This window comes from Dipteris shenzhenensis, chromosome 28 (assembly GCF_047967505.1).
Source record: "Dipteris shenzhenensis isolate YYH24624 ecotype China chromosome 28, Dip_SZ_1.0, whole genome shotgun sequence".
Lineage (NCBI taxonomy): Eukaryota > Viridiplantae > Streptophyta > Polypodiopsida > Gleicheniales > Dipteridaceae > Dipteris > Dipteris shenzhenensis.
Window position 1 is genome coordinate 47508815 of NC_141623.1, and position 14688 is coordinate 47523502.

The following is a 14688-nucleotide window of genomic DNA, read 5'->3' on the forward strand; positions in this document are numbered from 1 at the left end:
TCAAAATTGATAAAAAACCTCTCTATTTTGCTTGGGTGAAGGCCATTGGCGGAACGAATGCTTGGAGGCTGAGGAATGGAATCGGCAACGTGCGGAGCGCCAAAAGATGTCTGAGAAAATGCCCAGCACTTCGATGGCACACATTGTTGATGATGTGCCCAGGGATTAGTATAATCACCCGTGCTGATACCAAGTTGCAAGGACCCCGACTCCCAAGAAGGGTGACAAGCTTCTAGATTGTCCAACCCAGAAACACATGAGACACCAAGCTGTTTGCGAGTTGGTGATGAAGGAGCCACCATTAATGCCATTGGCAGAGTCCGCAACGATGCCCAGTGAAGCACGTAAGGTGCACTTTGTGGAACCAATTCTCCAATAAGAGGTGGAGACTCAAGCCAAGTTCAAGCTACACTTACCAGGGAATGGTCCAAAGGCAGTCGCCGTTGGTTGCAAACCAAGCCAAGAGGTGGGAAAATTCTCCCCAAAGGGAGCCAGGGTTGGAGTGCATTCTAGAGGCACCGATCCAAATTTCACTGGGAAGATTGCTTAACCTGGTTCCAGAATTCCACTGGCAATTGTTGCATTCCTTGCACACGAAGTCTAAACTAGAAGAGGTGAAGCTATGCCAAGCTGATTCATGCCCAGTTCCAACAGTCCCTCTGACTGACATGAGAATTCCGGTTATATCCGCAAAGGCACAAGGGCGGTGAAGCTATGACAAGCTGATTCATGCCCAGTTCCAACAGTCCCTCTGATCGACATGAGAATTCCGGTTATATCCGCAAAGGCAAAAGGGCGGGCTTCTCTCTCTCTCTCTCTCTCTCTCTCTCTCTCTCTCTCTCTCTCTCTCTCTCTCTCCCTCTCTCTCCCTCTCTCTCTCCCTCTCTCTCTCTCTCTCTCTCTCTCTCTCTCCTACCCTTGTATTTTGAAAGGATTACAATTAAGAGATTAAATAGAGATATGCATTGCATCAAGAGGTCGAGAGAACAGTCATCATTTTATTTAGATGGACATGTAGTGGAGAAATGATATAGATTACAGATAGGGAAGCATAATGAATATATCAATGGTATTTAATACATATTTGGCAACACAAATAGACTAAATTAGAATGGGTGTGGCATCGCTTCAAATCAATGGCATGAACAGTGTGATGATTATTCATTTTTAATAGTGCTGGTTTACATAGCTATGTGCAAGATGAGAATAATACATTCTAGAGATTTGGCAAGTGTGAAGTGCCATATTTAAAGCAAAGTTTTTTGTTAGACAGTTGTACCCTTCTTATGCTTCTGAGCACTAAGAAGAATGGCCGCCACTAAAGAAGTGAGTGTTGTATATGCAGTGATTAAGAGCACCCCATCTAAGTATAAGAATGGCCGCCACTAAAGAAGTCAGTGTTGTATATGCAGTAATTAAGAGCATCTCATCGTGCTTGGTTCCGAATGTTAGGAGCACCCCAACATACCCTTTCAAGTATAAGAATGGCCGCCACTAAAGAAGTGAGTGTTGTATATGCAGTGATTAAGATCACCCCATCGTGCTTGGTTCTGAATGTTGCGACATCGAGATATGCATCAATTGAATGGTACACGGAGATGTAGGTGTCCTTACCCATGAGGGAGTAGAGCATTCGAACAGGCATCAACATCCACTGATATGCAAAGGGTTTCTTCTTTTCGTCATACTTTTAATGTGAGATTGACTATCTATTCAATATTGGTGTCCAGCCCGATAGATCCTAAAGGGTCTCTCTCTCTCTCTCTCTCTTTGGACTTCCCTTCTATTTTGAAAGGATTACAATGAAGAGATCAAATGGATATAGGTATTGCATCTAGAAGTCGAGAGGAGAACGATTATCATTTTATTTAGAAGGACATACAGTGGAGATGTAGAGATACTCAATACAGATAGACGAAGCATAATGAGAAATCAATGGGTTGTGATACATGTTTGGGAGGCAAATAGGCCAAATCAGAATGGGTGTGGCATCGCTTCAAACGAGTGGCATATATTTTTCATAATAGTCATGAACAATGTGATGATTATTTATTTCTAATAGTTCTAGTTTACATAGCTATGTGCAAGATGAAAATAATACATCCTATGTGAAGGGCCGTATTTAAAGCATAATTTTTTGTTAGATAGTGGTACCCTTCTTATGCTTTTGAGCACTAAGTATAAGAACGGCTGCCACTAAAGAAGTGAGTGTTGAATATGCAGTGAATATGATCACCCCGCCGTGCTTGGTTCCGAATGTTGCAACATCGAGATATGCATCGATCGAATGGTACGTGGAAATGTAGGCGTCCTTGCCCATGATGGAGTAGAGGATTCGAACAGGCATCAACGCCCATTGATATGCAAAGGGTAACCAATGAGTGAAGCCCATGGCATCAAACGTAGCATCCAAGAACCAATCACTATGAACTGATGCTACCACACCATCCACGATGATAGTGCCACCCATGGTCAAAGGGTTGTATAAGCCGTGCCTCCTTGTTGTAGAGACCTCTGCATATGCATGCACAGGAGGAGCATTTAGATTTTAGGCTACGCAAAGACTGATCACACCTTGCATAAATGTGCTCATTACAATGAATGGCCTACAGGGTTTTAAGAGAGAAGTGTACCTTTGACCACATAAGGAAAGACTTTCTCCTTTGAAATGTGAACATGTTCTTGACTCGTGGCCCACACAATGTCCCCGATCTCAATATCTTGGGCACGCTTATAAACTATATTGCCATTCTTATGAGACGCAGGTATGAAATGAAGGCTGGTGAGTCGAATGGTGTTGGAATGTGAAGCTGAATGTCCGATGGGCTCCGCAGTGATGGCAATAAAGATGGCAGTGACATTGGCATCCTTGTGGCCGAAAGCATAGACATCTTGGTAGCTAATGATCCCGTTCTCACCCCATACAGCTATCTGTTGCATGCAGAGAAATGGGTGGGATCAGTAGTATGCTGGCAAATGCTGAGTGTTATGATAGGTAGTTGAGCAATGAGGACACAGTGGTGGTGGTGCATGTAGGCATGCAACGGAGATTATTAAAGGCATTCGAAGACGATGCACACCTGATCACCAAGCTGGAGCTCGGACATACGTTTGGAGGTGCCGCGATGGGTTTCAACCGTGGCATCACCTACACACACATGAATTCGAAGAGAAGGTGAGCATGCGCGTGGCGGAGAATGCAAGCATTCCTGTGGTGGGGGAATCCTCGATTCCTAGCTTTACTTTTAATACGACCGGTGCTAATTCACCTGGGAAGCAGTTGCTGATACATCCACCGAAAGCACCGAGGGCGGCATACACGCCCAGCACGCCAGCAACACAAAATGGTGCTAAGGGACCGAGGGATAGGCACTCAGCACTACCCAAGACTCCTCCCACTGCCCCAGTTATGGCACCTGTTACAAAAGTGAGTTCCTCTATGAGAAAACGACCCAAGATAAGGGAGATTAGCAGGGCGGTTAACATCATATATTGCAGCCCTTTACGTTAAACAGATTCCTTGCCTGTGCCTGCGCCGCTCTGACAGTCGAGCAATTTCCTCATTCCTAGCAGCCTGCGCTTAGAACCACCATTATACGAGTTGTAGATGCTGGTTACGTCATCCCCAGTAACGTAAACGGCGCAGCCTGTAGAGCCCGCGTTGCTAGGGCAGACGATCTGATGAGAATCATCCACCCGCACTCCATGAGTAAGTATGGAAGTAGTATGTGGAGGTGGGTGGTGTACTGATGAAAAATGAAACGAGCGCCCGAGTTGCAGTGGGATGCGGAGGATTCAGGAACTCACAGCACTTTTGCGACGGTAGTTATCAATGAACACGAACTCCGTGCCGGATCCGTCGCTAGCTGCGAGACAGCCGCCTGTCGCTTGGAGCTGGATGGTCGAGCATCGAGCACAAATGAGTTCTGGGTACTAGGAGTGTTTATGCAAAAGTAGTCATGTCTCTAATGATAGACGTCGACTCTCACCTGCAATGTGAGATCCTCGGAGCCGCCCCAGTCGTTGCTAACGCTAGCCATGAACGTGATGGTGCCACTGTTGACAATCTCTTGGCAAGCTGCAACGATGTTATCTGACGGAACCGCTCCCCACAGCAAGGCAGGCGTGTTTGTAGCCAAGAGCGAACTGGCAATCTGGTTGCCAACGGTGCCGACGAAGGTGTTGGGGCCGGAAGAGGAACTTGAAGGGGTGGTGGCGGAGATGGTAAATTGAGCGAGGGCGCCGCCATGCGGCTGGAAAACTAGTAGCTGAAGAAAGGCAATAGCTGAGATGAGGAGCCGAGGACGAGTGTGGCTGTGGCTGATCTGCATCTCGGTGCTGGGAGACATTAGACAGCTAGAGTAGCTAGACTGAAAAGCTCAGCGGAGCGATCAGAGGATATACTGCAAGTTGGACAGAAATGCTGAGGCTGTGTGCAATCTGTTTGTGTGTAGGTAGCTGAGAGGTGTGCGTTTATATAGCCGAGGAGGGGTGCCTCTGCGAGAGTGGCGTGCATGGACCGCCAAGCCTGAGTCGCTCGTGACTCGTGTGCGGTCAAAATGAAGTCGAGGATGTTTTGCTCCTTAAGGCACCATGGTCCATTGACTTAAAATAACGGGCAATCTTGAGAGATCTAAGCAAGACAAGCCTATCCACATTGGATTGAACTTTCACATGAGCAACTTTCTCCGATCTCTCTTCTTTTGGAAAAAAAGTGTCAACAGCTTGTCATTACCTCATGTGCGTCTTGCTTTGCCCTTGGTACAACCACACTTAGGCATGTGTAGAATTGAATGAGCTCTTCAACTTATTCCGTAGTGGCAGTTCTTTGGAGAGTGTTTACAGGCCTCCCCATGTATTCCATAATATTCTGGCCCTCATTAGCATCTCCAATGTTGATGTTATCTTCCGCAAGGAAACAAAATCATGATTGAATGTTTCCGACTCATTTAGATATAATTTATACTCGCAACAATCAAAGATGCATATCAATGCGGTATAGACATGCAACTCAAGAACCCTTTAAAAGGTCTCTTGGGTAATTCTTCATTGATGGAGTGCTTCTCTAGCAAACCTGTTGCATGGATATGTGTCGCATAGGCAACACATTAAGAAAACTATCTTTGTTCGCCTCAGTAGATGTCCATCTACATCTGCACCAGATGTATCCACGCCTGAAATTCTTGTTCCAAGAAATTTCGTGAAGAAATTTTATTGAGCTAGTTTTTTAGTTTCACAATATCCGTAGAACATATTACAAATTTATCTATTTTCTTTTGAATTTTAAAGAAAAAGTTGTAAATCCTGGCAAAACTTTAATTTTTTTCTCATAAAAGTTTCAAATCTTGGCCAATTTTTCAAAACTTTATTTTTACCAAGGCATACAAAACTTTCGACACCAATATAAAAGTTTCGCTTCTTATCGAAACTAATTGGAAAAAATCATCCATGTAGCTTGAGTAACATGAAATCCAGTTGCATTCCATTCTAGTACTACTGGGAAACAGATTAGTACTAAACCATTAATACCACCTTCGTTCTAACAATTACACTAGTTGTAACAGAGAAAAAGATAGTAATATATTAGTATTCTACTATAGAAATAGAATAGTACTATAGAAATAGAATAGTATTATATTAGTATTCTACTATACTAGTATTGAATAAAAATAGATAGTCCTACATTACTATTAATATAGTAGTATGACATGACCCTTCTTCTTACACTACTTACACTTCATTAAGCTAGAGACCTTTTTTTTTCTACCATATCCCATTAGGACCTACCAATTTAGGGATGCCAATGGATGCCATATCTCCTCTCCTTATCAAGTAAGGCACTGACCGGATGGTCTTCGTCATGGGTTCGAGTAGATGCTTCAAGATTTTCATGAGTCTCTCATATGGCTCAAGCATGCTATTTAAGAAAACCACATTTACATCTTCCTCTTCCATTTTCACATTGATGGCGGCTATCCTCCGGCTAGCAGAGTGGTAATGCTATGTAGTTCGTTGATGAAATCACTAAATTCTCCTCCTTAGAAGATCGTAGGCTAAACAACTTGGCTCTTAGAGTAATCAAATAGCTTGAGGCCCTCACTCCATACAATCGAGGTACAACCCCTCAACTCATCCCATAACTTCTTTCGAGGACATAGAACCTACCAAAAAGTGAATTACCGTTTGTGCAATTTTAGGGATATGACTCTTGTTGCTTTCTTATCGACATCCTTTTCAGTACTTGATGATATTGACTTGCTTAGTACTTTTTAGATAGGCCATAATCCCTTATACATTAGCAAATACTTTGCCTACATCTCATCAACATATACCAAGTGTGCCATAAAATATCTTGATGGTGCTCAAGAAAAGCTCTTTCATTGACAAGGACTGACACAATTATTGATGTGCATTTAATTTGATAGAAATTGTATGGGAAATATAAGCAGAGAGAATATAAGTCTTCAAATATACATGTGGTGTGGTTGCTCAATGCTACTTCTTATTGCTCACCCAATTAGTTCTAGCCAGTGGGTCCATTTGATATGTGAGAGTCTTATACTCGTCTTATAGTTTTAATTTCCATACCAAATGCCTCGAAATACCATGGTTGGGACACAAAAAACCCTCTCTTAGACTGCCATATCTGCAAACCCGAGAATAAAGGAAGAAGACCCAAATCTATTGCCTTAATCTCCTAACACAAATATAATAGAGCTATATATAGCTCATCCACACTCAATCCTTGTCCTCAACTAGTTCGCCTCAATCTCCTAAGACAAAGATGATAGAGCTATATATAACTCATCCACACTCAGTCCTTGGCCTCAACTATATATATGCGTCTAGTACATGAATATGATCATTCCTTGGGAGCATATGTTGTTTCATCTCTGATGCTTGTGTTTCTCTGATGCCCGGATGCTTGTGTTTCTTGCTCATCGGATGCCGAGATGCTTGCATTTCCTAGACAATCCTTATTCCCAGTTGTTTTGTACTTCCAGATGCCCAAATGCTTATGTTTCCTAGATGTTCGGATGTTCTTTGTTTTCCCAGATGATCACTTGCCTAATAGCAGCCGATGAAATTTCTTTTTTTGATTTCTAAGGATTTTTCTCATCCTTTTCCTAATAGCAAGGATGTCTAGTAATGTTTTATTTCCTATCACAAGGATCTCCACAGTATCTTATAGGAGATGATTCATATTCCTTGTTGCAATTCTCGCCAAGTAAGAAGAAGGAGATGCCCTTGTTCTATCTATGTTTATCGATTATTTCTTAGATGTTTTCATATATTTTATCATCGATCCCTTAATCCGTTGTGTTGTTATCCTCTATAAGAAAAATTGCACCAGCAGCATTAAATGGCACTAGCAAGAAGACTGCGCTATAACTAAAATAGCAAGGAGAGATTTAGATGATTAATTCTTTTCATGGAATCCTGATGCAATCTTGAGGCTACACTACACTATAACTAAACTACACGCTCAGTTTCGTGGAAGTTTTTGGAGTTTTGGGAATCTGCCCATGATCTCGATTGTGTCAAAGATGTTGCATTGTTTGATTTCGTGAGCGAAAGTGGCATCAAAGCAGTGGAGCCTACTATGGCGAAGATCCTACTATGTCAGCGTCAATGCAGTGGAGTCTTCTATGGCAAAGTTGTCGCTTGTACACATTTTAGCTTGGTAGAGGTGAGGAAGCATGAGAGGCATGTTGAAAGCTATTATTGCATAACCATGTGGATTAGCAGCAGTGTGACCAAGAGGGGTGTGCGAGGGTAGGTTAGCTGCAAGGGTTGGCCGTTTGGATCTCCAAGCGGTTGGGTCTTCAACAGCCACTTCCCTAACCGCCATCAGATGGTTCTGTGCGCATGCTATTACTAGCATTACGATGTTGTTCTGTACACAGTTGTTGTGCGAGCTATTTCTCCGAAATATAGTGATCTTCGATGTATGTCTCTATTGCATTATCTGTATTCCATTCTCATGCATGTTACACATATCATTTATCTTTGTTTCCCGTAGCATCTATGCATATTTATGATGCTACACATTGGTGACCACGATGCACATTCTTACCATCATGCAAGGAATTTGCGATCTGGCGATTGATTGTTTTTCAAAAAGTGTTTGGGGCACGCTCATGTCATCCGCTCCTTGCCATCATTGCAGAGGCACTTCACATGGCAGTTTGCACGTAGTGGCACTCACTTCGGAGGAGATTCGAGAGGAGATTGCTACGGTGAGGAGGCACATCCGTGGATTTTAAGATGAACTTCATCGGATGCGATCCGATCCCCAGCACCCTGCTTACGGGAGAGAGACTGCGGAAATCCTAGTTAAGAACCTCATCCAGTGGTCGGGTTGGCAGCGACTTCTATGATTGTTATCTTGGCAGTAGGCATGCATGTGCACGCACTCGCAAGGACCTTCTGATCCCCTGACACCAACGATGCGGTTGCGACGGTGTAACAATGATCTCGAGCATGGAGACGTCATTCCACAAGAAACTCCGAGAGGGATCGATTGGCATTACAGTCCACCTGCTCAGTCAGTTTCACTGCCAAGGCTGTGGGTTTGGGTCTCGCTTGATGCACGCCCTCGGTGCTTTCAGTGGATGTATCAGCAACTGCTTCCCAGGTGAATTAGCACCGATCTTATTAAAAGTAAAGCTAGGAATCAAGGATTCCCCCACCACAAGAATGATTGCATCCTCCGCCACGCGCATGCTCACCTTCTCTTCGAATTCATGTGTGTGTAGGTGATGCCACGGTACTTTAGTGTAGGTGATGCCACTATGGTCTACACTAATATCCTGAGTGCTTTGGCCATTGCGCATAACCCAGTGTTTCATGCACGTACCAAGCACATTGAAGTTCACTATCATTATGTTCAAGAGCAGTTGTCAGTAGGAGACATAGAGTTGTCCTATCTTCCCACAGAGGACAACATAGCATATATGTTTACAAAGGCACTTCCTCGTCCCAAGTTTGAAGTCTTCCGACAGGCTTTACACTTGGATTCATTTGTTACATGATCTGACATACCTTGTACATTTATATGTGGCTATATCCTTTTGGATGAACATGTGCCACCATGACCAGAAAATACTAGGTATTCTGAGACGTTTCCACAATACTTCAGCCCATACCATGGAGGGGAATTTGTAGGCCATATTCTCCCTATTCTAGTGATGCCCTATGGGCACTGGTATGTGCCTTGTAGGCATAGTTATAGGCACTTAGTGTATTTTGTGCCTTTTATGCCACATAGGACACTTAGTCCTATGTGACACCTAGGACACTTAGTCCTAGGGTCTACCTACAAGTACTATGTACTTTTCTTTTCATTTCAATCTAGTTGACGTGATGGCTGATAACTATCGACTCTTATACCTCTTGTACTTGCTCTCTGGTTTATCGATCCTATAGTGGCATCTTTAGTATCTCCATTTTTTATCTCAAAATCTACTACTCTGTGCCATGTTCAGAAATGGCCCCTAGTGACTTGCAAGTAGCATCTATCCCCCCATGAATGGTCTAGAAAAATGAGGGCGCACAAAAACTTGAGTATTAATTAAGGCATCCTCTAACCATTTAAATAGCTGGCAAGTGCTCTCTTGGTCTTTCTCTAAGAAATCTGTGGGACAGGTTGCCCATTGTGCAAAACCCCTTTTTTAATTTGGATCTTCTGTAGAATGAGGCAAGACTCAAGAATCGTAGATGTCCTCATGAAACTCTTTTGCCTGCTACGACTTCCTCTCCACCCTAAAAATCGATACAGGGCCTAATTGATTGTACTTCCATCTCCAAGACAATGGAATGGTTCCCATCTCTATTAATGGGTAGCCAAACCAATGGTGTATTATTCACTATGGCATACAAAAGATTCCATCTTTTCTTGCCAACTACCCTGTTGTACTTAGCTGCATATGAGGCCTGTTTACAAATTTCCAATCAACATTTATTAACCTTGTCAAATATTAAACCACTGCATTGCATTTACATATGTCTTGATCAAAATGCACCCTGTGATTGAAAGTTACAAACCATACCTCAACACCTTTGAGATTAATACGAATCAGTTCACGTCGGCTCTCCTCATTTGGAAGAGGTATGTAAATCCTCTTCTCTAGTCTTTGCCTGTGAAGCCATAAATAACGCCCACACAACACACAGACAAAAATTTTGAAAAAGCACACCAATCAGTTTCAGGTTGTTACTGTGGCTCTTAACCAAAATTGAAGCTCACCATGACAATACGACAAAGCAGCAAGAACGATGAAAAACTAGACACAAAAAATGAAAATCATGTATCAAAACCTCCTCTCCTGGTATCTTATGAATTACTTCTTACTGCCTATGCTGTTATACTTACATATTTCAAATTCTTTAAATAGCAAAACACCCTCACCTAAGTGCTTCATCAATATCCCAAGGAAAGTTTGTTGCTGCCAGGACCATGACTACGAGGGGCATATATTTTTCATAATAGTCATGAACAATGTGATGATTATTTATTTCTAATAGTTCTAGTTTACATAGCTATGTGCAAGATGAAAATAATACATCCTATGTGAAGGGCCGTATTTAAAGCATAATTTTTTGTTAGATAGTGGTACCCTTCTTATGCTTTTGAGCACTAAGTATAAGAACGGCTGCGACTAAAGAAGTGAGTGTTGAATATGCAGTGAATATGATCACCCCGCCGTGCTTGGTTCCGAATGTTGCAACATCGAGATATGCATCGATCGAATGGTACGTGGAAATGTAGGCGTCCTTGCCCATGATGGAGTAGAGGATTCGAACAGGCATCAACGCCCATTGATATGCAAAGGGTAACCAATGAGTGAAGCCCATGGCATCAAACGTAGCATCCAAGAACCAATCACTATGAACTGATGCTACTACACCATCCACGATGATAGTGCCACCCATGGTCAAAGGGTTGTATAAGCCGTGCCTCCTTGTTGTAGAGACCTCTGCATATGCATGCACAGGAGGAGCATTTAGATTTTAGGCTACGCAAAGACTGATCACACCTTGCATAAATGTGCTCATTACAATGAATGGCCTACAGGGTTTTAAGAGAGAAGTGTACCTTTGACCACATAAGGAAAGACTTTCTCCTTTGAAATGTGAACATGTTCTTGACTCGTGGCCCACACAATGTCCCCGATCTCAATATCTTGGGCACGCTTATAAACTATATTGCCATTCTTATGAGACGCACGTATGAAATGAAGGCCGGTGAGTCGAATGGTGTTGGAATGTGAAGCTGAATGTCCGATGGGCTCCGCAGTGATGGCAATAAAGATGGCAGTGACATTGGCATCCTTGTGGCCGAAAGCATAGACATCTTGGTAGCTAATGATCCCGTTCTCACCCCATACAGCTATCTGTTGCATGCAGAGAAATGGGTGGGATCAGTAGTATGCTGGCAAATGCTGAGTGTTATGGTAGGTAGTTGAGCAATGAGGACACAGTGGTGGTGGTGCCTGTAGGCATGCAACGGAGATTATTAAAGGCATTCGAAGAAGATGCACACCTGATCACCAAGCTGGAGCTCGGACATACGTTTGGAGGTGCCGCGATGGGTTTCGACCGTGGCATCACCTACACACACATGAATTCGAAGAGAAGGTGAGCATGCGCGTGGCGGAGAATGCAAGCATTCCTGTGGTGGGGGAATCCTGCCGTGATCGGATCTGCTCAAAAAATTGCCACTAGCTCCGCATCAGGAAACTCGTCCTCTACTCCCATTGGCAGTTCTCCAGACTCTAGTCAGGATATGTAATCTGTAACCACATGCTACGAGCCCGGCTGATCACATCATAATCATATTCCTGTAGTAGCAACACCCATCGTGCCAATTGGTTCGTAAGACTTTGCTATTTTACCAAATATAACAATGCGGAATGATCAACATGGAATACAAAAGATTGGCCCAACAAATAATGCCGGACTTTCTTGATGGAATAGATCATGCCCGGTCCTTCTCGCTCCGTGATAGAGTAATTATTTTCAGCTGTTGAGAGCCATCAGCTTGCATAGTAGACTGGGTGATACCATTTATCCACATCTTCCTGCATCAAGACACTCCCAATAGCTCTATCTGAGGCATCTACAAATACATGAAAACTCTTCTCCCAATCCGGAGATAGAAGCACCGGTGCTCTGGAAAGCTGAATCTTGAGTTGCTGGTATGCTTGGTCGCACTCGATGGTCCACACAAATGCCTTCAGTTCCACATGAGCCAATGCATTCAAGGGAATTGCCATGTGAGCTAGGAACCGCAAATGTCTACCATGCCATCGAATTTGGCCCAAGAACCGCAAGCACTCCTTAGGTGGTGTTGGCACCGGGGCTAGCATAATTACTGCCACTTTGTCTGGATCCTCCACAATTCCTTCCACCGAGATCATATGCCCCAGAAGTCAGCTGCCGCTGTGTACTGCGAGTGTGCATTTCATAGGATTCAAATTGAAGGAGACTTCCCTGCATCGTTGGAAACACTTCCACAAATGTTCTAGGTGCTCATTGATGAATGTGCCGAACATATTGAGGTCATCCAAGAAAATTCACATGAAATCTATCAAATAAGAGCCGAAAATCTCTTGCATTGCTCATTGAAAAGTCGAGGGAGCATTCTGCAATCCAAACCACATGACTGTCCAGACATAGATGTGATAAACGTTGTTTTGGGCTGGTCTTTTGGAGCCATTCGGATTTGGTTGTACCCGTTGTATCCATCCAAGAAAGAGTACACCTCATGCCCCGCCACTTCGTCTAGCATAGAATTCATTTATGGTAAGGGAAATGGATCAGGTATAGTGGCCGCATTCAACTTGTGATAGTCGGACACAAATCTGTAATTTCTTATTTTTCTTTGGCACAATGACAATCAGGGAAATCCACTTTCGATTCTCAATCGATGCGATGAATCCCACCTATGGCAGGCGCTCCAGTTCCTCATGCACTTGCTTGGCCACGTGCGGATTCATATGATACCTCTGTATCTTTGTCAGTGCCACACCTCATGAGGTTGACCTGATGCTGATAAAATTTCGAATCCAAACCCTTCATATCCGCATAATCCCAAGCGAACACATCGAAAAATTCCCGCAAGAGGGCAATCAATTCATTGCAAAATTCAGCTGCCAACAATGTGCTGATTTTGATTGGTTTAGATGCTCCATCCTCTCCTAGATAAACCGTATCCAGAGCATCTTCCTGAACTCGCGTGACTCGGCTCATCCGTTCTTCAAATTCTCTCTCCTGCTGCAGGAGATCCCGTAGATCCAAATCCGTTGTTACTTGCTGGGGCTCAGTCGCCTCCTCCGGAACTGTGCTGGTCACACTTGCCAGAAGACTTTGATGCATGTAACTTTCCGTAATGCCTTCCACATCGATGGTGAAGACAAGAACTAACTCCGCGCTTTGAGAAAGGCTTCCTCCTCATCATCCTCCAATCCGTCTGCCATGTTCATTGTCTCGGCCAACACATGTCGTACTGCATCCGCCAAAGGTGCTGCCACTCCCATTGTGACCCGCACTTTCATCTTTCCTCTCCACACTGAAATGACGTTCTGCTCCCAATTTTTCTTGACTTTTGCTTGCCACAACCAAGGCAGCCTACCCAAGAGGACGCTATACTTTAGTGTTGCGGCTTCCATGTTGAGCACCACGAAGGACACCATGAATAATATGCCTGCCACCTCTAGAACAAAGGCCCATAAGATTCCTAGTGGTCGAACTCGGCGTTGATCAGCTATGCGGACTAAGAATGGTGCCGGCTCCCAAGAAATCCATCCCATTTCTTGGTAGGTCTTCAAAGTGACAATATTGACCCCTGATCCGCCATCTACCATCACCTGAGCAAAAGTCCGCCCTTGTGCCTTTGCAGATATAACTGGAATTCTCATGTTGGTCAGAGGGACTGTCGGAACTGGGCATGAATCAGCTTGGCATAGCTCCACCTCTTCTAGTTCAGAATCCGTGTGCAAGGAATGCAACAATTGTCGGTGGAATCTCAGAACCAGGTTAAGCAATCTTCCGAATGAAATCTGGATCGGTGCCTCTAGAATGCACTCCAACCCCGGCTCCCTTTGGGGAGAATTTTCCCGCCTCTTGGCTTGGTTTGTGACCAATGGAGTTCTTCGACTGCCTTTGGACCATTCCCTGGTAACTGTAGCTTGAACTTGGCTGGAGTCTCCGCCTTTGATTAGACAATCGGTTCCCCAAATTGCACCTTACGTGCTTCACTGGGCATCGTTGCGGGCTCTGCCAATGGCATCAATGGTGGCTCCTTTGTCACCAACTCGCAAACTTGGTGCCTGACGTGTTCTTGGGCTGGTCAATCTAGCAGCTTGTCACTGTTCTTGGGAGTTGGTCCTTGCAACTTGGTATCAGCTGGGTGATTATACTAATTTCCGGGCACACCAACGGATCATCATCAACAATGTGTACCATCAAAGTGCTGGGCATTTTCTCAAACATCTTTTGGCGCTCCGCACGTTGCCGATCCCATTCCTGAGCCTCTAGGCATTCGTTTCGCCAATGGCCTTTGCCCAAGCAAAACAGACAGGTTTTCAATCGATTTTGACCATGATCCCTACCTCCGCGGCCACCGCCGCCTCTGCCTCATTGGAACGTCTATTGTTGCGGTGGCTGAAATGATTGCTATTATGG

General features: G+C 44.0%; 1 protein-coding gene across 1 annotated transcript; it reads right to left on the reverse strand.

Moving 5' to 3' along the window:
• Nucleotides 1-2140: 2140 nt before the first annotated feature.
• On the reverse strand, nt 2141-13380 carry LOC147883639 (uncharacterized). Its single transcript, XM_087399544.1, has 11 exons — nt 13009-13380; nt 10234-10286; nt 10053-10140; nt 9881-9936; nt 3990-4338; nt 3808-3894; nt 3525-3678; nt 3270-3416; nt 3081-3148; nt 2634-2931; nt 2141-2514 (listed from the first exon to the last, which is right to left on the reverse strand). Exons 1-11 carry the CDS (start codon nt 13378-13380, stop codon nt 2141-2143), a joined length of 2046 nt encoding a protein of 681 aa, XP_087255670.1.
• Nucleotides 13381-14688: the final 1308 nt, after the last annotated feature.